We start from the raw sequence: 26243 nt of genomic DNA, 5'->3' as shown, positions 1-26243 counted from the left end.
TTCATCACCTCATCACGGAGGAGCAGATCATTAAGTGGAGTGGCAATATCCTTGCACTATCAGTTTCATGGGGCTAAATCAATGCAATTAGCTGAATACGAAGGAGTGTTGGAAGTGTTGGTGATGTGTCCTGGGATGCAGGCAGAATTTAATGCATAGCTCACAAGACTGTTAAATTTTAACTGTTAACTTAAGAAAATAAAAGCAGTATCTCTTCTGTGTGTGAGTTCATCCTGCCAAGAGCAAGTGTAGACTGTGGGGTATGTAAAATGTTGGCTGAAAAAGCGGAGAAAAGAATGCAAGGAAACCTGCCTTTGCATCAGTAAAAGGACTGATGCTGGGCTATCGCAGAATGGTTTGGGTTGAAAGGGACCTTAAAGATAATTTTGTTCCAATCCTCCTGCCAAGGATAGGGATACTTCCCACTAGACCAGGATGCTAAAAGCCCCATGCAACCTGACCTTGAACACTTCCAGGGATGGGGCATCCACAGCTTCCTTGGGCAACCAGTTCCAGTGCTCCAGCAGCCTCACTGGAAAGACTTTCCTCCATATATCTAACCTAAATCTTCTTCTGTGCTCTATGCACTAGAAAGTTTAAAAACAAGTACTGATGGTTTTGCATAAGGCGACAAAGAATTTCTTGCGCAGTCACAAAATCACTATTTTTAAAAAGCCATGAGCCAGCATTAACTTGTTCTGCTAACCCAGTTCTGCTCCAAGACTTGTGATGGGGTAAAGCTCCCAGACTTCCTGCCAGCTTGGTTACCAGTGGTTTATTCGCTGCAGCGCTGCTGGCTCAGGTGCCATTTGCCTTTTGCACAAGATCAGAAGACCAGCATAGGTGCTGTATGGAGTGCTCTGTTTGATTAGACAAGATCTGACTTTGGGGCTGTCTCTGAGCCAGGCACAATTGTGTTCCCGGCAGGCACAGACTGAATGCTAATAAATGTAGAACAGAGGGTTCCATGGCCTTGAGGCTTATGGTTGCTTTGTATGCAGGGCTGTGCCTGCTGTTCCTATGAATTCCCATACAGAGCTCTCCCTTGAGCGCCGCTGGAATGTGAGCAGAGTGCAACCTGTACTGGAGGTTGTGCAAGAGCATGCAGGGCTAGCAGCCTAGTGTTTGAGCTTCTGCACAACAAACTGGTGTGAAAATTCTTGGTTTAGGAGGGGTTTTTTTTAAGGCTTCAGTTATTTGTATTGTTAAGGAGCCTTCGCTGAGTACTCTGATGAGACTTTTTGCCACTCTAACCTGAAACTGTAAAAGGCAGCAAGCACAAATGGAATATAAAGCTTGAAATGTGCATATGTGTGTGTGTGTGTATGGAATACTTTGTAGTATGTCAGGAGGAGAAAAAATTAATTACACACTGACTTTACATAGTCACTGTCTTTTCCTTTTCCTGCTTTGCTGTCTTTTCTGAGGATTCCCTTCCTGCGTGTGAGGATAAGGGAAGGTTAAATATCCCTCTCTCCTTAATCCAAACATGGGCCTGCAAAGCCTACTGTAATTAACAGCAGGGCTTAACTAAAATCATCTTCTTGATTCTTAGTGAAAGAAATACAGAATAAAAATATAAGAATAAATCTTATAATACATTTTATAACTATTTTCTAGGTTTTACCTCAATTTTGTCACCGAAGAAGTGGAAAACCCTGAAAAGTACGTACTTAATGTTTTGCTTGACTTTTGAGAAATGGTAATGAAATTTAAAATGTTGTAAAAGTAGTGATCTTCAGAAGTTCTGTATGCTGACCAAGCTGCTTGCCTTCCAGCAGATCTGGTATCTATTTGAATTGCAACTGCTCAAAAATTTGTTATTTTTGGTCTGTTGTGACATTATTATGTATTCTGCTTTTATCTGCACTGAAAGAGTGGCTGGTTTAGTGTATTCCAGGATTAAGTAGATCTCTAGGGCTCTGGTTCTCCCCCTCAGGATACAAGTAACTATCAGTGGCTCCTTTCAGTGGAAGCTACTGATATCCTGTCAGGGAAATCTTGCCCAAGAAACTTATCTGCTGCAATATTTGTCAGTTTTGCTGTGTTTAAATATTAATGAAATACTTAGTTCTACTTGTTCTAAATGTCTCAGAAATGCAGGATCTTAAATACATGTCACAAAGCATCCAATCTAATTAAACTGAACAGGGGATATGGGTTGGAGCCTGTTTCAAATCAGAGCTGCATACTCCCACATCACCTGCCTGTAAAACATGGAAAGTTGTCTTGTTAGGGAGAGTTTGATTTGTCCCATCTATTTTGGTAGATGTGTTTTGGTACATGAAGCCAGTAATAAAAGGCTACTAACTTTTTCTAGAAGTTAAAGAAAATGTGCCTTTCCAGATCAATTTGTTTTCTTTGAGGAAAAGAAACTATTTACTTGACAAAGAAATTAATAGCTAAATTTTCTTAGATTTTTAAAATAAGATAGCTGGCTGGGTACCAAATTGCTTATTGTTTTAAAAGGACCCCCAGCACCGTACACTCAGATGATATTAATCTGAGACATATAGGGAAAGAAAACTCCAAGCCATTGACTGGGAGCATCCAGAAGATTTTTGTTGGTTTCCTCAAAGTCTGAACCAAACCTGGCTATTTCAGAGGCCTGAAATTATAAGAAAATGGATGATAAAACATGAGGCTGGTAGAAACACTGGTAGATTTCCATTGTTTTGGTGACTTTGGGATATGTTGAGTGTTAGCAGACGCTTTGATGTTATCTGGATATGTAGAGTGAGAATTGTGTGACCAGAATCTGAGACCAGGTAGAAAATACTGCATTAATATTTGTGAGTAATCATTATGACAGATATCTGTGTAAAATGAGTTTTTCCCTGTTAATCTTCAGTTCTGATAAAATGCCGTTTTAGGAGCTGTGGTTTAGTAAACATGACTCTGGATGTATTTAAAATGGGTAGATGTGGCACTTGGGGACATGGTTTAGTGGTGGGCTTGGCAGTGCTGGTTTAATGATTGGACTCAGTGGTCTTAGAGTTCTTTTCAAACCTGAAGTCCTCTGCGCTTTTAAGCATTTATATCACTGGAGAGCTGTCACAGACATCTTTTATGAAAAATCCTTTCCTTAGGATTTTTCGTCCTGAGAAGCTGAGAGGCCTCAGGAACAAAATGTAACAATTGATTATCTGCTGCTGTGGAATGCAACAGGTGGATCTGTGATTGGCCCAAGTTGGATGTTTGTAATTAATGACCAATCACAGCCCAGCTGGCTCGTACAGTGTGTCCAAGCCACAAACCTTTGTTATCATTCTTTCTTTTTCTATTCTTAGCCAGCCTTCTGATGAAATCCTTTCTTCTAGTCTTTTAGTATAGTTTTAATGTAATATATATCATAAAATAATAAATCAAGCCTTCTGAAACATGGAGCCAGATCCTCATCTCTTCCCTCATCCTCAGACCCCTGTGAACACCGTCACAGAAAGCAGCTGGCTAAAGATTCCCAGGCTTAAGACACACATGAACTCAAGCTGGATGATCTAGGGTTTAACTACCAAGGATCTGTTCTCTTCATAAAATCATGAGAGGCAGACACTAAAACCAAAAGACAACCTACAGATGTTTTTACTTTTGAAAAAGTGTTGTGTCACAGACTGATTTTAAATGTGAAACTAAATGTAACTGTGAAGGGATTCTGGTCCAGGCCATCTAGCTCTTCAGGAAATTCTGGGGGGATAGGTTAGGAGCCAGAGTCTTGGTGGTATGATTAAATTCAGCTAGAAGCAATATAATTTGGAAATTATCATGTGGTTACCACCAATACTGTGTGATCTTTTTAAACATGCAGATGTCTACACCCTTTGTGACTTTTCAAATGCTTCTGTGTCTCTGCAGTTCTTTTGACTGGAATTCTTGGTAATTTTCATTATAGCTATTTTTATATCTGTTGAGTTTTTTGTGACTTAAGTCAGAGGAATGTCTATTTTTGAACATTTTGCTCTCTGCTGCATAGGACAGAAAAGCATAGCTCCTCTCTCTTTTAAAAGCTAAGCACCCCTCGAAGCATGATATACCTCAGCTAAGAGAAGTGATGCTGGTTCAATTCGGATGATTTTTTTCCATTGCAGCTAGGATGTGAGGGAAGAACGCTGTCTTTTCCCATCTTGGGATAACTTCTCTGTACTCCAGGTTATCTATCAGCTTGGAGAGCTGCTGAAGTTATGTGTGCTGCTAGTAAGGATGTAGGACTGGAGGGCAAAGCACATAACGTGGCTGGTTTAGTGTATTCCAGGATGGCACTGGAAAAAAACCAGCTCAATATTACATGTGCAATGTTGTCACAAGGCTCTTAAAACTTCCCTTCATTGCTCTTCCTCTTGAGGCTGCACTTTGAGAGGATGAGTAGATGCCCAGTTATTACAATCTCCATGCTAAGGTATAATATGGACTAGAAGAGAGTAGGACATTAAAAATTGCTAAATAAGTGGCAGGTGATGGTGGGGCAAATGGATTGTTACTGTCTGTGCTGACAGAGACCTCTGTACCACCTGTAAGTGGGGATTCTGGACTCCCTTGAGCTGAAATAAGCAATTAAATGAAACATTTGGAACATATTTTTTATTTGGTTGTCACCTGTGAATGGTTCTGTTGAAGAAATGTCCTGAACCAAGGGCTGTTCCACCATGGTTCCCAAAGCTACAGGGCAAGAGAATAGTGTGGATTAATCTCAGTGGCAACTGTCTCAGCTCCTACTAAACCCAATGCAAATGTTAGATGAGCCAGTAATTGTTCTGCTGTTGTACGCATTTATTAAGACTAAACTGCCTTTTTTTTTTTTTTTACCTAAAATGCTGTCTTTCATTCTCGCTGTGAGCCTTATGTTAAAGGTTGCACTGAGCAACCTGGTCTAGTGGAAGGTATCCCTGCCCATGGGCAGGGGGCTTGGAGATACAACTTCAAGTTCCCTCCCAACCCAAACTATTCTGTGATTCTACTGTATGGTACTTCTGTTGGTATGATGTTGCTGATTTTAAAAAGGAAGAGGAAAGTACAGGCTTGAACCACTTAGAGCTTGTAACATCTCCAGATGTGCAATTTGTAATGTTTTTCAATGGTTAGGATGGATGCAAATTACTTACAAAAAAGGAGGTGAGCACAGTGAGGTCTTCTGCCCTGCACCTGTCGAAGTAGATGTTTGCCTGAGAATCAGTCACTGTTGTGCATTTCCAGATGTGCAACAGCTTTGGAAGTAACTGAGGCGGATGATCAGCTCCATCCCCATGAGAACCAGCAGGCTGCAAACCCCCAGTGGATGTACCAAGGGGATGTGCCAGGTTTACAGCAGAGGGATGGCAGGAATGCTCTAGCAGAGAGTGGGGATGGGGCTTTGAGCAGCCTGGTCCAGTGGAAGGTGTCCCCACCTATGACAACAAGATTGGAACAAGATGATCTTTAAGGTCCCTTCCAACCCAAAACATTCTGTGGAGGTGGGCCCTAGAATATATCCTGAGATGTTTTGGAAGGTGGAAGCGCCTGCTATTAGACTTTAGGTTTTCCAGATAGGGATTGCATTTCTTTCTGTGGTATATGGCACCAGGGAGACCTTATGGAATATGGCATGTGTTGTTGGGAATGCAGGAGAGAGGCAGGGAAAGGGGGATGCTTGTGCCCTTGCCCAGTCCCCTTTGTGCTCCAAGCAGCTGTTTGTGGAGGCAGAAAGGGCTCTGGAGGCTGTGGGAATCTGTGGAGGTGCAGCTGCCTGCCCAGGTGCAATAAATTCCACACTTAAGTCTGTAAGTAGGATAAATACTCTGGGTCTGAGACACTGGGGTGCTGAGGCAATACAAAACCCTACAGAGGGAGAGCAGAATCAGAGGGAATGAGCAAAGCAGGAGCAAGGGGAGCAAGCGCCCTTTACAGTACAGAAGGGAGAACAGAAAGACTTTAAAAAAAATCTCAAAGTGATTGTCATTACTTTTTGAACAGAGTTTTGGAAGTAGCGTTGAATTCTCACTTTGGAAATGCCCCTGTTCCTTCTTTTGTGTAAGGACATTATTATAACCCCAATTATCATAAGATGTAAAAGTAGCTGTTTCTGTCTCTCGCTAAATCCCCTTTTGATGTCTCATTTTTAAGCCTGAACTCCTTTTTTTTATTCCTCTTTGTTCAAATGCTTCTCTCCTTCTCTCATGCAGCTATTAGTAGCATCCAAAGAAACACAAAGTTAATGTTTATTTTAGAAGGAGCTGTGGTTGCAGTCTTCATATACAATTTTTTAAAATGGCCTGAAATAATTTTAGTATCAAGAATATGTGGAACAACTTTAAAGTGTGACAATAAATTTCTTTTCCTTTTTTTTTGAAAATTATGCTTTGCATGTACAGGCTAGGTGAATAGCAATTATTGTTTCAAATAAAATACCTAAATAATCCTTGAAGCAGAACTTCACCAAAACAAACTTCTGCAGCCACATTACCTGCAGCTTTGATCTTTTTGATTTCCTTGCACTATAAGGAGCAGTCTCAAACAGAGGTCTTATTGTTAAATAATAGGTGAATGAAGGAACAGCCAGGTCTCTGAAAGAGTTTGTCACCTGAAAGTTGACAGGAGCCATGTTGTCTGGAGCAGGAAATTGTTAGGACTAGAAATCATGCATGTTGAACTTCCAGACTCATTTCTTGTACATAGTCTTTGATCTCATCCCTGTTCTTGAGCACCCATTTGTCACAGACATCTTTTATGAAAAATCCTTTCCTTAGGATTTTTCCTCCTGAGAAGCTGAGAGGCCTCAGGAACAAAATGGAAACATTGATTATCTGCTGCTGTGGAATGCAACAGGTGGATCTGTGATTGGCCCATGCTGGTTGTTTCTAATTAATGATCAATCACAGTCAGCTGGCTCAGACAGAGAGTCCGAGACACAAGACTTTGTTATCATTCTTTCTTTTTCTATTCTTAGCTAGCCTTCTGATGAAATCCTTTCTTCTATTCTTTTAGTATAGTTTTAATATAATCTATATAATAAAATAATAAATCAAGCCTTCTGAAACATGGAGTCAGATCCTCATCTCTTCCCTCAACCTCAGACCCCTGTGAACACGGTCACACCCACTATGGACTCTCAAGAAACAGGCTGAGTTTTCTCAATCAAGACCCTGAAAGCAGCTCATGCCTGAAGAGCACTTCCCTCTTCCCTTCCTAGGCTGAGCAGTGCAGGATCAGTGCTATAGTTCATCAAGAATTTTGGCAGCCTCCAGATGAGAAAATTAACACAGAATTGTTTTCACATCACAGCAACACCCTCAGAGCCCTGTCAAAGTCAGAGCCAGGTTGTGTCAGATGCTGGCCAAAGAGAATCCCACTTTAACAAAATTGTGCTCCACCTTCACTATGAGTAGATGATTGGCCTGAATGCTTCAAGTTGTGAAGATTAGGCTTGTATTGGAAGAGAGAGAAAATATTATTTCACTTTAAGGGGAGGGGAACTTAGACTCAAATTCCTTACTGACTTCAAGGCTGTTTGTCATCAAATGGGCAACTTGAGAGAGATGTTAATTTATAGCTCTTGTTTTACTAAATAATTTAATTTCTTTGGCAGTGTAGGTTTTTGTTGCTGTTGTTAAACTTAGGAAATATTTTTCATTTAGTGGACAAAAATTATAGAATTTCAAAGGATGTGGATTCTGAAAACATTTTACAGCATAGATTACTTTGCAGTTGCAGTTAAGTACAGCTGCTATTTGGCATAATCCTTTCTTTTTTTGTCTCTCTATCTCTTCTTTTTTTTTTTTTATCATTTCTCTCCCCAACCCCCCTTCCCTGCCTTATTGAACCATTTCATTTGCAAATATTTCATTTTTGTTTGTAAAATAACTTTGGTCCAGCCCAGGCAATCTATCATTGTTTAAAAAATTACACAGTGCAAAGAACATATTATTGAGATGTATAGTGTTTATAAGTGTGGTCTCAGATTGATAAATTATGTCTTGTGCTGTTGAAAAACCAAGAAATGAATTGCTTTGCTATGACCTTGGGGTCTGAGATCAGTCAGTTTGTCTATTAGATTTTTCCAGTGTTCTTCTCACTTCATTTGTTCCTTCTTTTCCAAAACACCAAGGCACAGTAGCTGTATAGCAAGCCACCAGAGCTTGATATTATCAGACATTTTATAAAATCAGGATATCAAAATGTTTCATGAAATTTATTTTTATACTGTTTTTAAATAATGTGAAAGTCATGTCTAGCTAATATGTGCTGCCCATTCATTCTAATTATATAGTCAACTTTGCATCTATGAGGACTGAGTGAGAGAAATAAAATATTAGGGGTGTTTTCTTCAATCTGTCTGAGAATTATAGAGATGCAGATGGATGGGAGGGGAATGATGGCTGAGATGCCACAGCTCTTCCAGCTCCCTTGTTATTTGTGGCCATCTGATTTTTGGCACTTCTCATTAAAATGCAGCCCTCTACCAAACCCAGTCAGAAACTTGAATTGCACTGTTGCTCATTGTCAATCTAGCCACTGATTAGGGATCAGATTCCCAGTAAGCAAAAGAGTAAAAAATCTTTTCAGTGTTAATTGAGAGGATGCAAGCCTTTGATATTTCTGCCTCTGTGCTTCTTACATTTTTTGGTTGTTATTTTATAATTTAATGACAAGATTTACTCTGAAGAGGAATATTAATATCAGCACTCTTAGACACTTGAAAGGTTTATCTGCTTGGAGTTTGAAATCTTTCTTGTATCATTTTATTCTGCTTATTCCTAAAAGATACATTTGACTCCAAGTAATTTTCTTCATGTCAAGCTACAGTGCCAAATGTTCAGTGCAGAAGTTATAGGATTACATTGTGATATTTGACCTGAAGATAATGAAAAGAGACAAATGCTAATCTTTCCAGTATTTTGTAAAGCCCATTTGCTCATGTGAATCCATCAGATTACCTTAAAGGGAAAACCAGGTCAATTAAGTGAGCATTTGCATTTTTCCTCTATATATTATTTGTGTCTTGGTAGATTTTTTGCACACTTTTTTTGAATACTTATTCTTCATCATAGAACGAGGATGTTCTAATTATCCTCCCCCAGCTATTTTTATGTCTCTTTAATAGAAGTTTTATACTTCTAAATTTGACTGTATCTAACAGCATTGCAGTCTGCTTAAATTCTTTCAGTTATCTGGGAGGCATCTCAGATGACGTGTCCAAACCTGGCGAATTCAACAACAATTTCTACAGTTTATTTTTGCCCTCTGTAAGTGATAAAATCGTGTTTTCAGATCTAGAAAATCCTTTAATGAGGAACTGAATCTGCCAGATACAGAAAACAAATTAATTTACTAGCTCAAATCTACTTTCAGGAAACCCAGCATGGGTTTTGCTATTTGTAAAATGTACGAAAAACATTTAATTAAGAATGTAATTCAGTAGGATTCGTGTGTGTTTGAGAAGGACAAATAGACAATTACTAGCTCTCACGGGAGTTGTGTCACCAGCTGTTCTTAATAAAATGATCTTTCCTTTACTTTTGCTTTCTCACTAATCTTATTAGCTCCTTACTATGACTCACATCTTCAGCTCATTAATTATTGTTGCTTTCAGAAATTACTAATAATTCATTTCTGAAACTAAGTATTTCAGTCTTGGATGCATGGTTTCTGACATCTTAGTATGGGAACAAACTTTTCTCCCTTCATAAATTTATTTTATTCTTTTTAGTTGGAGGATGGCGCTCTTGCTGGAAGTTGGAAATTCTCTTATGAGCGGGACTCAGCTATCCTGAGTTGCCTTGCCTTTTATTTATATTCCTTCTTCACTCTTAGTTTGGGAGATTTTAGACCAGGCTTCTCAGGGCCCCCTCCAACCTGGCCTTGAATACCCCTGAGTTCTGGCTCCAGCCTTTCCTTTCTTCCCTCTTGCACTAGTTTGAAAGCAAATTAGTAAGAGACTCCATGTCAGATCTACAATTTAATAGGAAAATTAAAATAAATGCAAAAAAAAAAAAAAAAAGACTTAACCTGACAGAGTGAGGATACAACCTGACACCCTGTGGGTCAGGGTGTTGGCAGCAGTCCCATTCAATGGTGGCTGCAGCCCTCCTGCAGTGACAGGTGTGGTTCTGTTGGAGCAGGGATCCTGTAGAAAGGCCTGTTCTTCCTCTGAATGTCAAGTGGTGGTTCTGTAGCTCTCATCCTGTGGGAATTCAGTGGATAAGGCTGCTTGTGATGTTCCAAGTCTCAGATCATATCCAGGTAGGAATGCTTGGCTCCTCCCCCTGGGTGGAGCCTCTCACTATGGGATGGTGTAATTTTAAGAGTCATTCGGTGAGGCTTGATGGCCCATTAACAGAAGATATCCCCTGGAGTTATCAGGGATGAGTCATGGAAGAGATAAAGAACAGTGCCCCGCCTGGTTTTAACAGGTGGCCATAGAATACATACTTTTGGTTACATCTCACATTGTAACCTAAGACTACTCTCCATCCCACCCCTTAGGAGATGTGCCATAAATGCCCTAACCTTGACAATCTGTTGGTTCTGCTCACAAAATATGATTGCGTTTCATGTGATACATCCAAATGATTCTAGGGTTGCAACTTGCTCGTGAGCCCTAATTGGATTCTGTCTGTGATAGGATTTGTTGGGGGTGACGGAATCCACGAAATATTCCAACCAGAGTAAGAAGTAAAACCGTGATTTTTAACTGTGTTTAGCTTGAGGTAAAAATGGGGAAAGAGTCAGAATAGAATTGGATGGTAACCCAAACTAAAATCCAAATAATTGGTTTCTTTCTTTTTTTTGTTAACTTCAATTACGTTGGACTGGATTTTTGGATTTGATAGTGTGGATTATCCTGTAGTCTTGTAGTGAAGACATTTCTTTGGCCCTGTAATTTTTGAGACTTTCAACATAGTAGCTACCATATATAATTAACTGAGGATGCAGATTCGGTCCTTCTGTTCTTGTTTTCCTCATTCTTGGCTGTTGAATGCAAATTCCTCCTGCCTGAGTGTCCCCTGCCCCACAGGTGCATGAGGTCCTACTTCACAGCAGTGCTGTGTCAGAAGAGAGAGGGAATGGAGAGCACAGCTGGAGAGCACAGTGCAGCCCGAGTCTGGAGGGACCCAGATGTATGCAGAAAACACTGCAAATTCCCTGCCTTGTCTTTGACAGATGCACCTTGTGTCTGAGCAGTGCTCTGAATTCACAGAGCAGGAGATGCGGGCAGCAGAGGGTCTGGGAAGATGACTCACTGCATTAATTCACCTGTCATCCAGGTGGTCACAGGGAGCAAAGGCTTCAGCAACAGGGATAACAAAAGGGCTGCAGATTTCATCGGGCACTATTCCTCTTCCTTTCCTCTGAGACAGGCAGAGGCAGCCACTGTGTGTGCCTGCTGCTTTCCAGAGGCTGCATGTTTTCTTAAGACATTTAGTTAGGGATGCTGTTACAGTCTATGATGTTCAGGGATGTGTACGTGACACACATTCAATACATATTATCAGATATTTTTATTTATTTTTTCTTTTCCCATATGCAGTTACTTGCTTTTTTTCCCCCACCCCATTTTTTTGGGTGCTTATATCACTGTTGAGTCCTGTGGTGAAATTCCACACCGCGGGAGAGATGACCCTGGGGTGCTGTATCTTTGTCATTGGCAGCTGCTTTCTAAACCCCAGTTTAGCATTTGAATTGGTTCAGCTGTCTTCAGATCTTTCTAACTCCCACTTCCTCTTTATTATCTTTCTCTTTAAGTAAAAAAAAAAAAGAAAAAGAAAAAAAGAAACACGATGTTCTGTTTAGAAATTGACTGCAGTGAAGAGCTACCTGCGGCAGGCTTTAAACTGATATATGAGCCAATATGAGTAAATTAGAAAAGAGAGTGATGTAATCTGCAGTGTCTGTAAAGATTTCAAAGATATACCTTGATCATTAATTAAGACAATAAGGATGTCTTATAAAACTGCAGTTGAGAAGACTAATAATTCACTATTGAATGAAGCAGGGCAAGGTCACTTGTATTATTGCCTGCTCTAACATTTATATTCCTTGTATAAAATACTCCTACTCACATAAAAGTCAAGCTGAAGGCCGTGGAAATATTCAGGATGAGACAATGCAGTTTTCATACCTAAAGTTTTGTGCACGCTAAAGAAACACAGTAGTTGTCTTTTTCTATGTATTTGTTTGATTTTTATAGACTGAATTATTATTTCATACAGAGTTAACTTATAGGAGACACCTGGCATGGGTGTTGGAGAAGACTGAGTGGGAAAATGGCAGAATAAAAATGAGTGCTATAGATGCATGGGTCGATACAGTATTGCTGTGCTGGGTTTTATCTGTGGATATGTGAGTTGAATTAATAGTGCTACCTCTGCACTTTTTCCTCTAATTGTCTGATAGAGAATCTGATTCTAGCTCATTTTATGTCTCAAAAATGTAATAAGGATACTGCCAAGACATCAGTCAGAAATCAGGAAGGTAGTCTGTGACGGTGTTCACAGGGGTCTTAGGATGAAGGAAGAGATGAGGATCTGACTCCATGTTTCAGAAGGCTTGATTTGTTATTTTATGATATATATTATATTAAAACTATACTAAAAGAATAGAAGAAAGGATTTCATCAGAAGGCTGGCTGAGAATAGAAAAGAAAGAATGATAACAAAGGCTTGTGGCTCAGACTCTGTCCGAGCCAGCTGGGCTGTGATTGGCCATTAATTAGAAACAACCAACATGGGCCAATCACAGATCCACCTGTTGCATTCCACAGCAGCAGATAATCAATGTTTACATTTTGTTCCTGAGGCCTCTCAGCTTGTCAGGAGGAAAAAATCCTAAGGAAAGGATTTTTCATAAAAGATGTCTGTGACAGTAGTCAGCTACCTAAAAAATCAAATCTATGCAGCAAACATAGGTGGAGGATGAAAGGAAAAAGATAAGTTGCAAGGGCAGAGAGTGGAATACCATACTGTTATATCCCAGGACACAGGGGCAGTAGTGGTTCTGTTCTGTGTGTGCTGTTGGGAGGGAGGATGGTAAGGCAGGGTGGGAGTGCATGCTGCCTGAGGGATTGTCCTCCTCCTCTAAGGCAGATCTACATTAGGGCAATACTTCAGAAGCCATTGCTTTGATATGTTTGTTTCTGTTTATGTAGACTCTGTGGCTTAAGATAAAAGAACCAACTTGAAATGAAAATGACTGGATGAATTCCTTCAGAATCCTGGAGACAACTGAAACTTTTTGAAGATCATTTGTTAGAACTATTTGACAGTTCTAAAAATGCATCGTTGGGGCAGGATCCTGGGAGGGTGGGAGAGGTTCCTGCAAACCCACCAGATGAATGGACATGTGAATGCCTGGGCTGCTGTGATGCCTGTCCTTATCTCTTTTTTTTAATCCAGGGCCAGTGGAGAAAGGGGGTCTGGACTAATCTCTTCTGAGGGGATGATGATTGAGCAGACTGGTCAAGGGGAAAGTGTCCCTGTCCATGGCAGAGGGTGGAACTAGATGGTCTTTAAGGTCCCTTTCAACCAAAACTATTGCATGATTTCAATCTTTTGGTTTTTACAAGTGACTGTTTTCGTCAGTTCATAGGTGACAATGGAAGGTATGGGTGAGGTTCTGCTTGCAGTGTACACAGAAGGGGCAAACATCTACATGGAAGTGCACACTTAGGATACAAGCCCTCAAACAGGCTTTCCTCTGCCAAGCCTGTGGCACCTCTTCTGAGGAAACAAAGTCCAGGGAGCTCAGGTGGAGGAGCTTCCTGCCCTCCCTCCTGCTCCGGAGTGGAGAAGGTGTGTGCTGGGTGCCAAGACTGTGGCTGGCTGCTGCAGAGGGTCCTGCAGCCACTCTGTTTCATGGAGCTTTGGTGTCTCCAAGGTGTGAGGATGTGACAAGCCTGTGTGCTGGCCCTGTCTGTCCCCACAGTGGCTATTTGGTGCGTGGTGTTGTGCCAGTGCACAACATATTGCTCCTTTCTAGCCCTCGTGGCTCATTTTGTTTGCCAATGTGATAACCTGCTGAGTGTAAGGTTTGTTTGCTTTCCTGTTGCTGGTTTTACTTTTTGGTTTTTTTAAATCACTTCTGTTTGTTTATGTGAATCATGGTTACTATGAATCAGCTCTCCTAAGGAAGTAAAACAAATGTTTATCTACAGTCTCTCTGGGTAGCTGGAAAAATCGTAATCTGCTTTACTAGCAGGGTAATGTAACACAAAATATTGTAACCTTCGAAGTTTCCATTGCCCTGGATTTTCCTTCATTTTCACCAGCTGAAACACATGCAAAACTATTCTAACATCTATTTCTATTTCACTGAGTTACGTAGCAGTACCTGAAGAGTTTCCTCTTCATGGGAAACCTGAGCTGCTCAGCAAAATATTCATGGTGGGAATAAAAATCCCTTGCAAGACTGATGCTCTGCTGCAGAACAGAGTGTATTTTACTGGAGAGATGAAGGGTTTCTCAGGGCTGAGCAGCTCTTCTCTTGGCCACAGTGAAGGTTCCATTAGACATTTTCATTCTCTTTTGGTGGTTCATAAGCAGGGGCCCTGGCTGAAATTACTGTAAAAGTGATGGGCAATAGTGTATTAGGGGTAGATAGAAACATGGGTAAATTCACGAGGGTGACAAGTCCAGCTGAGGTGATTCAGAGCAGTCACTGAAGCTGCACCTCACATCTCCTGTCCTAGGTCCCAGGGGTGTTGCACTCTTTGTGACAGCAAGTGTGTTTTATAGAATTTCTAGTGTGGGTGCTGCTCTGTGTTGTGGGTAAACCTCTCTCAGATTTTCTCCTTCCCACTTTAAAACTGGAAGCGGGCTTTGTCTGATGCTTGAGCTCTTATTTCTGTGTTTACCAACAGCATTAGCTCTTGTGGAGGTGACTCAGAGCACTCACCCTAATGTTTTGGTCTGAGAATTAAATCTGTGTTTCAAATAGCACTGAAATCTAGCTGTAAACCCCAGCCAAAACCCTGAAATTCCTTATGAAATTACATGTCAGCCTTTTCTCATGGGTACTGCCAGTGTTGGTTTATAGCCTGGGTATAGAAAAAGAGGTCTCACAGCCATTTATCCTGGTATTTGTGAAAGCAAATGACCCCCACTACCTGTGGTTGTTTATATAGGGCAGCAACAGCTACTTTAATTCATAGTGCAGTGTTGTGATCTGTATGTGGTGCATCCTCTCCTGGAGCCAGAAGGGGATGACCCTCTTCTGCCACTTTTTATTTCATTTTCTCTTTAATGCTGAGCCTCAAAAATGAGGAAGAGCAGAGTGCTAAGGCAGTGTTAGGTAAGCAGGGTGTTACACCAGCACATGTAGGAGCATCTTGCTTGCCATTAACAGTAAATCTTTTACTGGAGTATACCATTAGGCTGATGCTGGCTGGCACCATCTGACAGAGGTGGTGATATGACTGTCAGAGAAAGTAAGACAGCATTTTTTGCTGGGATAAGATACAAAATCGGAGAATAAAATACAAACAAAGCAATGGGCAACAAAAATTGCAAGGGCCATATGCTCTTTATTGCAGTCATGCACATCAGATTGGAGTTTTATAATGCACAAAGAGTTAATAAGACGTGCCATGCCACCATGAGTAGTTGGCATGGTCACAATTCCAATAGCAATGGTATTACACACACAAGAGAAGGAATATGTTCCACTTACTTCAGCCAGCACAATGACTTACTCTGACACAGTCTTTTTGTATGAGACATTAAATGGGATTCTCTTATCTGATTGTTCATTTTTAATAGGTAGTGAGATTGCTGGCTTGTATTTAAGATATGTAATAGTCATATCAAAATCAGACAATTTGGCTTTGTATATCTTTCCTGTAGATGAGTACATAATTTCCCGTGTTACAGCAGAATTTCCATCAGGGAGAATTGATCTTTACCTAGTGAATGCTAAGATTGTTATTCCCCTGCACACCCCTTCACAGCATGGTGGCTGTTTTATGGGTGCTTATGGGTGTGCAGATATTCTTGGGAGCAGGTTCTGGTCACTTACATGTTGATAGTTGGCTGTGAATATCTTGGAATTTTAAACACAAAGTGACAGTGATATTTTATTTATGGAACGACTATTGTTAACTAGGTGACCATTAGGGTTTTTAGTCATTTAAATTACAGTACAGCCTATATCCATGAAATGTAAACTAAGAGGATTTATATAAGATTGTTAATGCTCCAGAGGTGCTGTGAAGTGAATAATCTGCATTTCACAAATAGTGGTGCTGTGGTTTATTATGTCAATCCTCATTCACTTGCAGCACTTGCTGTTGAACAAGTGCTGTTATTTCCAGCTTCACCTTGACATTATGTTTTGTTTATTGTCAAAAAGTGGACTATACAATAACAGTATTTAATTTTTTGAAGTATGATGGAATGGAAAATCCCTTACAAGAATAGTTTTGATACCATCATTTGGAAAGATCTGACAGCAATTTAGAGACCTCCTCCATAGATAATAAGAATGGATAATGAATAGGAGCACTCTGATATGGCAAGAGGTTTAACTTCTATGTGGGGGTGTTTTAAAGGAAAGAAAATTTACATTCATCTAGCACTGTAAAGGAATGACAGGCACTTCTAGTTTATCATATCTGTTTATTACAGGAAAAAAACCAGTTGCTAAGCAAAACCAGATAAAAGTAAAGATTTATCCACAACGAATGTAGAAGACCATGAAATTAATTTTCCTTGGGCAAAACTCCCATTAGAGGATAAGCTGCTTGTGAGTCTGAGGAAGAAATATTTCAATGGTCGTGAAAAAAAAGCAGCAATCCTTTAAGATTCTTGCTTGGTGATTGTAAAAGTCATGAGCAGAGGCTTTTTCTTAGTTGCAGGCTATCCCAGACATGAACAGATCCAAGCTTTAGGCCACCTCGGCTCGGTGTTAAGTGTTGACAGAGTCACGATGCTGTACTGGAAAGACCCTGGAGTGCAGTGAATTACATATTTTCTCTGCTTTTAAGAATATATTTTTGCCCACAAAGGCCCAAAAGCTGCCATTTGCTTTGTGCTTATTTTGGTTACTGAAAAAATGTCTTGCAAGCATTATTGCTAAACTAACACATAAACTTGTCCTGTTCCCCGGAGCTGGTGTTTTTAAATGGGGTCCTGCAAGAAAAACGAAGACAGAATTTTTATCAGGATCTGTTGCAATGTACAGAAAAAGGGGTAATGATTTTAAACCAAAGGAGAATAGGTTTAGATTAGCTATGTGGAAGAAGGGGTTTACAATTGTAAAGCAGTGGAATGGGTTGCCTGGGGCAGTGGTGGATGCCCCATCCTGGGAACATTCAGGGCCAGGCTGGTTGGGGTTCTGAGCTGTCTGATCCAGGGAAGGGGTCTGTCCTCTTCCCAGGGAAGTAGGACTATATAACGTTTAATGGTCCCTTTCAACCTAAATCTTTCTATGATAATCTAGGTTTGCTTTCAAATGCAGAAGTCAGGGGGGCTGGTGCTGGACAGGCTGCTGTGGAGTGCCAGGATGTAGGGATTTCTGATGGCCGGTACACGGTCCTTTTAGGCTGATGTTATGGGTCAGGATAAGAGATAATGTGGTAAATTCTGTATGAACCCTCATTATCACTTTCATTTTAAGATTTTAGCATGGAAGAATAGGGCATTTTTGCAGAGGGTACACCGAACAATGTGCAATTGCAAAGATGAGTCAGCCTTAAAATCCTGAGTCTCGTTGATTATACTGTCCAAGATAATTGAAATAGGCTACTAAGTCTGGCTATTTCATGTCACTATCAACTGCAGGGAACTTGATCTGCAGCAGAGTTTCAGGATTAACTCTCTAAGGTTATGTTTAAGGTTATGTTTAAGATTTCTCAGTTTGAACACAGAAAAAGGAAACTTCAACCTTACTGGCCATTCTGAAAATTGTGCATATTTTGATTCATGATATCACTTCATCAAAAAAGACAAGGATAAGCTTTTCTCCTATGCTTGTGATTGTAGTTTCAGCATTATGAAGTTTTAGTGAGAGAGGATTTCAGCTTACTGTTTCCCTACTCAAAGCACAGAAGGTAATAAAATAGAAAAAGTTGATATTCCCATTTGAACTCCATTCAAGTGCTTCCAGTTACAGTGTGCTGCAAAGGCATATTTAAGCTCACATTTGAAGTTTTCTGGACTTCTGTTCTATGTCAGAACTCCTACAGAGTTATTTCAGTGGCTGTATAGGGCTGTCCCACATCTCTAGGTGCTTTGCTGGGCTGTCCTTAGCAAGACCAGAATTTCCCTGCTTTCTGCAGAGAAAACAATTTATCTGCCAGACAGCCACCTTCATGGCAGTGCAGTATTGTTAAGACATCTCCTTTTAATTTCATTTACACCTTTTTTGTATCTTTAAAAATGCTAATGCTTTAAGGCACCTGCATTTACCATTTTTCTCATTTTGAATTTCTTCAGAAGAAGACCCTGTCTTGGTAAGTGACATTTCGGTTTCCATGGTGCTCCTTATTACAAATAGCGGCTCTTTTCATCACCAAATGGTGCAATTTTCATTCATGCTGAAATATCAATGGTAACATACAGCAGCAAATTGTTCCTTTATGATCCTTGGCATTGTGGAAACCCTCCTGCTCAAAATTAAATGTCAAGGAATTTAGCAAGTATGAAAAATCTGACTCCTTTTATGCACATACACGCAGAGGTGTATGCTCTTCCCTCTGTAGATCTAAGCATTTACCTTCCTTTATTCCTGTAGGGAGCCATTAATATGCTACCAGTGATGCTTCCCAAAAAGTCCAGCTTTTAGAGGGGTTAAGGGGATAGCATTCCCTCCTGTACCTTCCACTGGAACTGAATGAGGAGTTTGGTATTCAGGCTACTTGTTGCCAGGCTGTGAGTGTGAGTAGATCATTTTGGGGATGATAGCAGCCTTGCCTGCTCCCTTGCATTCCTCAGAGTGCTGCTCTGTCATTTGCCCTCACCCAAATTACAAACGTAGACAATAGAAATACACACGGATCAAGGCAGGGCTCTGCTTCCACCCCAGCCCCACTCCCTGCAAACCCTGAGGTACTTGTGGCAGTGTGGGGAGGGTACTGTGACAGGCAGCACTGTTTTTAGTGGGATTCCTTTCACAGCCACTGTGATCTCTTTCCCTGGCCATGATATTGTTATGCAGGAGATGATGGGTTAGGTTTCTCAGTTACGTGCCCTGACCGGCACATTGCCCAGATCAGGTTCCCTTGTTTATAATTCTAAATATCCCTCACTCCCCCACTGCCAACTGCTGCCAGTGGTCCATCTTTCCTAAGAAAAGTGATCCTGTCTGGAGAAAGTAGACACTGTTCGTAAATCAGGTGCTCAGGGAATTAATAATTTCAAATTCCCAGGAGAGCCCGCTGTGTCACAGACATCTTTTATGAAAAATCCTTTCCTTAGGATTTTTCCTCCGAGAAACTGAGAGGTGTCAGGAACAAAATGCAAACATTGATTATCTGCTGCTGTGGAATGCGACAGGTGGATCTTTGATTGGCACATGTTGATTGTTTCTAATTAATGGCCAATCACAGCCCAGCTGGCTCAGAGAGTCTGAGATGCAAATTTTGTTATCATTCCTTCTTATTCTTAGCCTTCTGATGAAATCCTTTCTTCTATTCTTTTAGTATAGTTTTAATGTAATATATACCATAAAATAATAAATCAAGCCTTCTGAAACATGGAGTCAAATCCTCATCTCTTCCCTCGTCCTCAGACCCCTGTGAACACGGTCACACCGCTGTAATAAATTGAACTATTTTTGATACACAATCACTTCAGTTCTTCCCTTTTGCATTTATTTAAGTCTGGCAATGAGATATGCGATGATATGGAGTAGTTAAGAGGAAGTTAGACCCACTAGACCCACTAAGTAAAGCAGCTTGGAGGAAGTGCTTTGGATTGTGCCTCTGCCCCCTTTCCCCTTCATTTCCATGCAGGAGCTGGGTGCAGGCAGATGTTTATTTTTTACAGCCCTGTGTCAGGTTTGTTTTTATGGCTTCCTTGCCTCCAAGCAAGCACCATGATTTGCTAGTGCTTCTCACCATGATCTACACTATTGGCAGTACTGGGAGCACTTCCACAAATAGACCTCAGGAGAAAATAAAATGCTGGAACTTTCTTTGAGAGAGCAGAGGTTCTCCTTTCATCTTCTGTCTGGGAAAGAGCTGGGCAATAAAAGTAAAATCTGAGGTTTTGTCTCTCTGGTGGAAAAGGTCACAAACTTCCTCGAGGACATTAATGCTCCCCACAAATGAAATAAAAGGAGGGTGATGTTAAATGATGATGTAAGATAGAAACATAGAAGTCATTCATCAAACCCAGGAGTGACAGTATATTTGTATTTGAATCCTCTGAATTTAGACTCTGCTGCTCTTTAAATGGCAAGCTTTTGTGAGAGTGGCAGACAATCTTTTAACTAGGTCGAACCTAAACCTCACTTTTATTGCAATACACTAGATAAATAACCACTGTCTTCTGGCCATCTTCACTACCATTTCAGGTTCTGAAATGCAAAATGCAGAGCCTTTGCTAGAGATCCTGCATTTTCCAGGCACCTGGCTGTTCTCTGGTTAAGCCTCCTAGACTCAAAAATAAGTACACTTGATTTCCTAGGGTAGGCCTAGTTCCCTGCAGGTATGACTGTAGCAGTAGGAAAGAAGAGCAAGCTCCTTGGGACTTCCAGGTTGTCAGGAGGGATGTAGTAATGCCATTTGTAATAACCAAATGTGGCTTTTATTTTGCACTTGAACTTGGGGTCAAGTTACAGTGCAAAATAAAAGCCACATTTGGTTATTCACATGTCTTTTGGACACAGCTGTAAACTTAGTACAGTAAGTTTGCAACATGAAGATGTTGAACACTAGCACTTGATGTACTTACAGAAATAGAGTTGACTGAGAAATCGCAGGGGGTGGTTGATACTTTATGTTTCAAGTCTGTATTCCATTGCTTCTTTTAAAGAGATTTTAAAAATTAGTCCCCATAGTAGCTCTGTGTGCTGCACCTTATGCTTCATTTCTGGCTCCTAGGAGCACTCCCATGCCTGCTATAGAAGAAAAGGCTGAGCAGAGACAGAGGGACTAATATTTAGTGCTGTAATCTCAAAAGTTCTTTGTGTATTTAGCTGTCATCTTTGACATCTGCTGTGTTGGCATAGTTTTCTTTGGGAATGCCAGTAGTGCTATGCACTCCATGCAAAACGATTCAGGATCCTGCTTGACCATGAGGAGTGTCTCTGGCTGGTAGTCCAAGTTTCAGAGTTCATTCTGCTCTTCCAAGAAAGATGTTTCGTAAAAGGTATTGACTTGACAGGGTGGGGCTTGACATAAATGAGCACTGTGGTCAGATATCTGGCTTGGCAACCTGAGTGTACACAAAGACATCACAGCCAACTTTAAACATCTGTTAAAATAAAGCCAATCCCCTTGTGAGCATAACAACTATTCTCAGTTTCTCCAGGGCTCTGGACAGATTTGCCTCTTGAGACTTGAGTTGGGAGAGTTTGCCTGAAAGGAGATATTTTATGGAGGAGTGTTACCCTGTGCAATTAATACCTAACTCTTGAGGCAGTATTTATGCTGATTAGTTTTTGAGGAAAATCTGTTGGAAAGAGTGCTGAAAACACCTGAGAAGTTAATAAAATTTCCTGCCTTTTGCAGCACACTGAATACACAGTATGACCCTTTAAAGTCAGTTGGTCATGGAAGACCCTATTTGCAAACTGTAAGCAATTATAATCTGAACCAGTGAAGCCAAACACTGAGAAGACAATAAGTAATTAGCACAGCAGAAGCTCTTTTCTTCTCTTTCTAGGTGGTAGAAGGCAAGAAGGCTTTGAAATGCAGACTGCAGCCTGATTCTTCACTCTTTAATCCCGGTGTCATGCTGCTGTGTCTCTGAAGTAAGAGATATGGAACCAAAGCATGGAAATGAATAAGGGGAGCCCTTTAAAACTTCACTCCAGCAGTAGCTTCCATGGAGCAGGTGGTGGTGTAAATGAGAGTGCATCTTAATGACTGGGCTTTCCTTTCTTTCATTCCTCCTCTCAAAATCAAAAAAAGATCACAAGATGACAGAGGGCAGTTATATAATTGGATATTGTCTAAGCTGCAAGCCCACAGACTGCAAGTTCCTCTGATCTGGAACATAAGGATGGGACATATTGGAAGGCAGTGAAGAGATGTTTTGCTGATGGGAATCTTCATTAAACAAAACAATAGCTTGTCACTGAAGTCAGCAGTTGCTGAGACACTGGTTAGCATGTAGAAATATGTGGAGCTGAGAGGTGCAGTGATGATGCCCATCCCTTCTGTCTCTCTATTCCTGGCTTTGATTCAGTCCTGGGAGGTGACCTCCTTTGAGGGTTTACATCTGCGTTTTCTCCTAGCAGATGGATGAGATTGTAGTCTTTTCACCTGTTGATATGGTGAGGATGATTTGATCCCTTCAGTGTAAAGTCTTGTCTTATAGGCTGCTTTTTACATGAAAAACATGTCAGGGATAAGTGAATTTATATTGAAATGTGCTGCTTGCTGTCCAGGATTTAGGATTGCCACAGCTCATGGAATGACCGCCTGGGAATGGTGAGAGACATAGTTTGGACTCTGGAACACAGTGCTTACTAAGGCAAGCCTGAGTGTCTTCTAGTCTTGCACTGAAGTCCTGGAAATATTAAATTTCTCTTGCCACTTTATGTATTTGTTTTGGTGGGGTTTTTTTGTGTGTTTTTTTTGTTGTTGTTGTTGTTGTTTGTTTGTTTGTTTTTTGTTGGTTTTTTCCCTCAGTGTCAGGTTATTTGGATAAATTTACTCTTGTGATAAATTTGCTCTTTTTCTGCTAAGTTTTGGTGCTATGGGCAGTGCAGTGGATGGTTAGATTTTTTTTTAAGAGTACCAAAATCTGGAAAGAGTTCATTTGAAAAATTGCTTAGCAGATTGCAAATGGTGAATAAATTATTGGACAAGGGAACTTTTGAAACTCCTCTGGTGGTAAATTTTCAACTAAGGAAATATAGAATATACAGCATCATGCTCATGAAAACTAAGTAAATCCTTGCCCATAAATCATATGAGGGAATTAGGATTTCTTTCCTTCTTTGTTATTGTCATTCTAAATTTATATGCAAAATTATCTTCCACAATTTTTTTTACTACAGTAAAGATGTAATTTCATGTAACTGTATCAGTAATTAAGTTATTTATTTCAACCTTTTTATTTATGTTTCCTGGCTGGGTCCTGCTAGCGCAGCTTTGTCCAGGACAGCTGACTATGTTGAGTATTTGTAAAACCCTGGCTTTGATATGGATGCAAGGAAGAGGTTTTGGTATGACCTCTAAGTGACAAAGAATGTGGCAGGAAGGCGCTTCATCGTTGTGAACTCAGCTGCCTTCGAGGGGTGTCTTTGACTGCGTGGTTGTCATTTCATAGGGAAAACAGCCCTCAGTGGACACGGCTCTTAGTGCTCTGTTTGCTGTTATAAAAGTTGCCATTAACCTGGAATATGTGCTGTACATTTCTAGGAATGTTCCTCAGCTGATTTGTTGACATGGTTTTTGTCACCCTAGGGTTCTTCCTCTGACTTTCTCTCTTTTTTCCTTTTATATTGTTTTTTTTCTCCTTTCCCTTGCTTGCTCTGCTTTTTCTTGCAAAAATATTTGTAGGAGTAGAGATGTACTAGAGCAGATTATCAGAAGATCTATGATTCTGCAGCACTAAAGGTTAAATGCAAAACCCAGTGGTTATCCTGATTAGCTGAACCATATGCCCTGGTGCCTTTTACAGGCTCTAGAGGAAGGAAATTTGCTTCCAAGCGATATACAGCATTGCTTGGCAACCATTTCAGCCCTGTATGGCAAAGGATGGGCTAGCTGTATTCCCAGCCCTGAACTTGTGTGTGATGGTAGGCTCCTTGGTGACTCTTTTTCTGGGAATCACAAGGTAAATGCACTCTTTGTTCAAGCGTGATTCTTCATTACAGTTACTCTGTATATAGGGCAGAAGGGGAAGATTTAGCTTTGAATAGCAGCTAGGGATGGGTAAGTCTTAAATGTATGAAGATTCAATTCAATTGTAGTCAACATTCAGCTACATAGAAGCTATCCTAATTGTCTGTCACCCACTTTTTAAAAGGCTGTTTAATTATATGGTCAACATTGTCCTCATTCAGATTTCCTCAGATTCCCTTTGATACTGATTTTCTTCAAAGATTTGGGAGAAGACATGAGTATTGCAAAAAGGCTTTCCTGGCAGCAGCTTCCCCTTCTAACCAATTATTGAATTTTCTCTCTGTAGTCCAAAAGTCTCAGCTAGTTGTGAGGCAGCTGTGAATTTGTTTTACACCAGAAACATGGCTTATCAGTATTGTGGGCACCCTGTGTTCTGTGTGATTCATAGAATGCAGCAGTGAAAAGGTGGAAACTGCATCAGTAGAGGCAGTTTAATTGAGACTAGAGCCTAGGTATGATTTTTCTTATTTAGAGACAAGATCTGGAAGTCTGGAGAGTATCTAAAATATTCCAAGAAAATTGGTACAGTGATCCTCTAAGGAAAGGAGGTAGTCTTTATTGCTAATGGCATTATAGCTTTTATTCTAGCATGGAGACTGTAGTTCACAGCAGAGAATCTGATAATGGGATTCTGTTTCAAATTGGGAACTGTCTCCTAAACTGGATGAATAGAAAAGACACAATTTAAGCTCTCACTCAGTGGTTTTGCATATGGTTCCTGCCTGTCTGCCTGTGTTTTCAGGTGTTTTGAGGACTAACGCGAATCTGAATGGAGGTGTCAGTGAGAAGTGAACCATACCGTACCGCTTATCCCGGAAATCTCAAAACTGGACTTTTATTTCTGTCTGAATCTGCCACTGGAAGCAGTGGGTAATAAGCAGCGCTTGGAAGGGCTGTGCAGGGATACCACAGCCCTCTGAAAGCTCACTCCTGCCAGGAGACAAAAGGTGGTGCAGCCTGAGCACTCGTTTCCTCCAGGAACAGGGACTTGAGAGCTGAGAAGTCACAGCATCCCTTGTGCTGCTCCAGGCGCTGGGTTATGATTTGCAGGCTTTTTAATGAATAGTGCTTCCTGACTAGTTCTGGCTTGTTCAGGGGTTTTATTCTTCTGAGTGTGTTTGTTGGTATTACTATCCAAGGGCGTTAGCACTCTTCAGCATAACAAAGCAGGACTTGAAGTGCTCAGATAATGGTCATGTTTTGTGAAAAATTCCAATCACTTGTTTTTTAAAATTTTAAAAGTTTAATAGTAATAAAATGGTTATAACAATAGTAATATAATTAGAGTAATAATTATTTGGACAATTTGGATTAGGACAATATGAGAGAATAGAAACAAAGAGTTATGGATGTCCAGGTACCTTTTTCTGGGCAAAATAAGCCTGAAAAAGGACCCACATTAACAGAGGATTAACCCTTAAAAATGATAGCCTGTTCCATATTAATACACTTCATACATGATGCATAAATTCCATTCAAACAAAGGATTTTGTCTGGTCATCGTCAATTTCTTCCTCTCAATCCTAACGGTGTCTTCAGGGCTGAGTGAGGCGAGAAGTCAGTTTCTTCTGATAAGAGAGCAATAAATTCTTTTTCTCTGAAAGATTTAGGTGTCCTGTGGCTGCTATCTCAGTGCGAGTCCTTTCTTTAGAAAAAAAAGTATCCTACATAGCACAGTTTCTATTTTAACATTATATTTTAACCTAAAACTATATTTAACACGCTACTTAAGAAAATGAATACAGCATCACTTTCTAAGATAACACATATAATATTCATTTTAATATTTGTGAAAAGCCAATCATAAAGTACGCATTCTTCACACATTTGGAAGCTTGATTCTTAGCCCCACCACCTCCTCCCCATTTTGAATTGCCATTTTGTTATATCACAAGTTAAACTGGGATTTAAATTAGATGTGGATATAAGGTGTTTAGTAAGAGTTAGAACAAACAAAGATAATCTATTAAGTTTAGCACTATGCTTTCAGTCATTTAAATGGTATTTGTGAAAAAAGTCCAAATTTGCTATATTTGGCTGAAAACACTCTTTTTAAGGTTGGAGTCAGGGCTGATTTTTCCAAAAGCTTGGTGGTTGAAGCTTTCACCTGCGATGCAGAAAATATAGATAAAATACCTGCTCTGAGAGGCTTTAAATCCATGTATCCCTACCTTGAATCAGATGCTAAGAGGATTGAATTCAATTTATACACCCAGGTCAGGTAAGAAGCTTAACCCAACTGATTGCAATATATCTAGCAACT

At 40.3% G+C, this 26243-nt stretch overlaps 1 protein-coding gene across 2 annotated transcripts in view; it reads left to right on the top strand.

Moving 5' to 3' along the window:
* SLC7A11 (solute carrier family 7 member 11) overlaps positions 1–26243 on the top strand; it is a 60309-nt gene that overhangs the window by 19801 nt on the left and 14265 nt on the right. For both annotated transcript variants that reach the window (XM_030947431.1, XM_030947432.1), the window contains exon 6: positions 1621–1665. In XM_030947431.1, coding sequence (XP_030803291.1) covers positions 1621–1665 — 45 coding nt within the window. The remainder of the gene's footprint in view (positions 1–1620; positions 1666–26243) is intronic.

The sequence above is a fragment of the Camarhynchus parvulus genome, chromosome 4, assembly GCF_901933205.1.
Source record: "Camarhynchus parvulus chromosome 4, STF_HiC, whole genome shotgun sequence".
NCBI classification, from domain to species: domain Eukaryota; kingdom Metazoa; phylum Chordata; class Aves; order Passeriformes; family Thraupidae; genus Camarhynchus; species Camarhynchus parvulus.
Note: the sequence above shows the minus strand (reverse complement) of the source record. Positions and strands in the feature narration are given on the sequence as shown.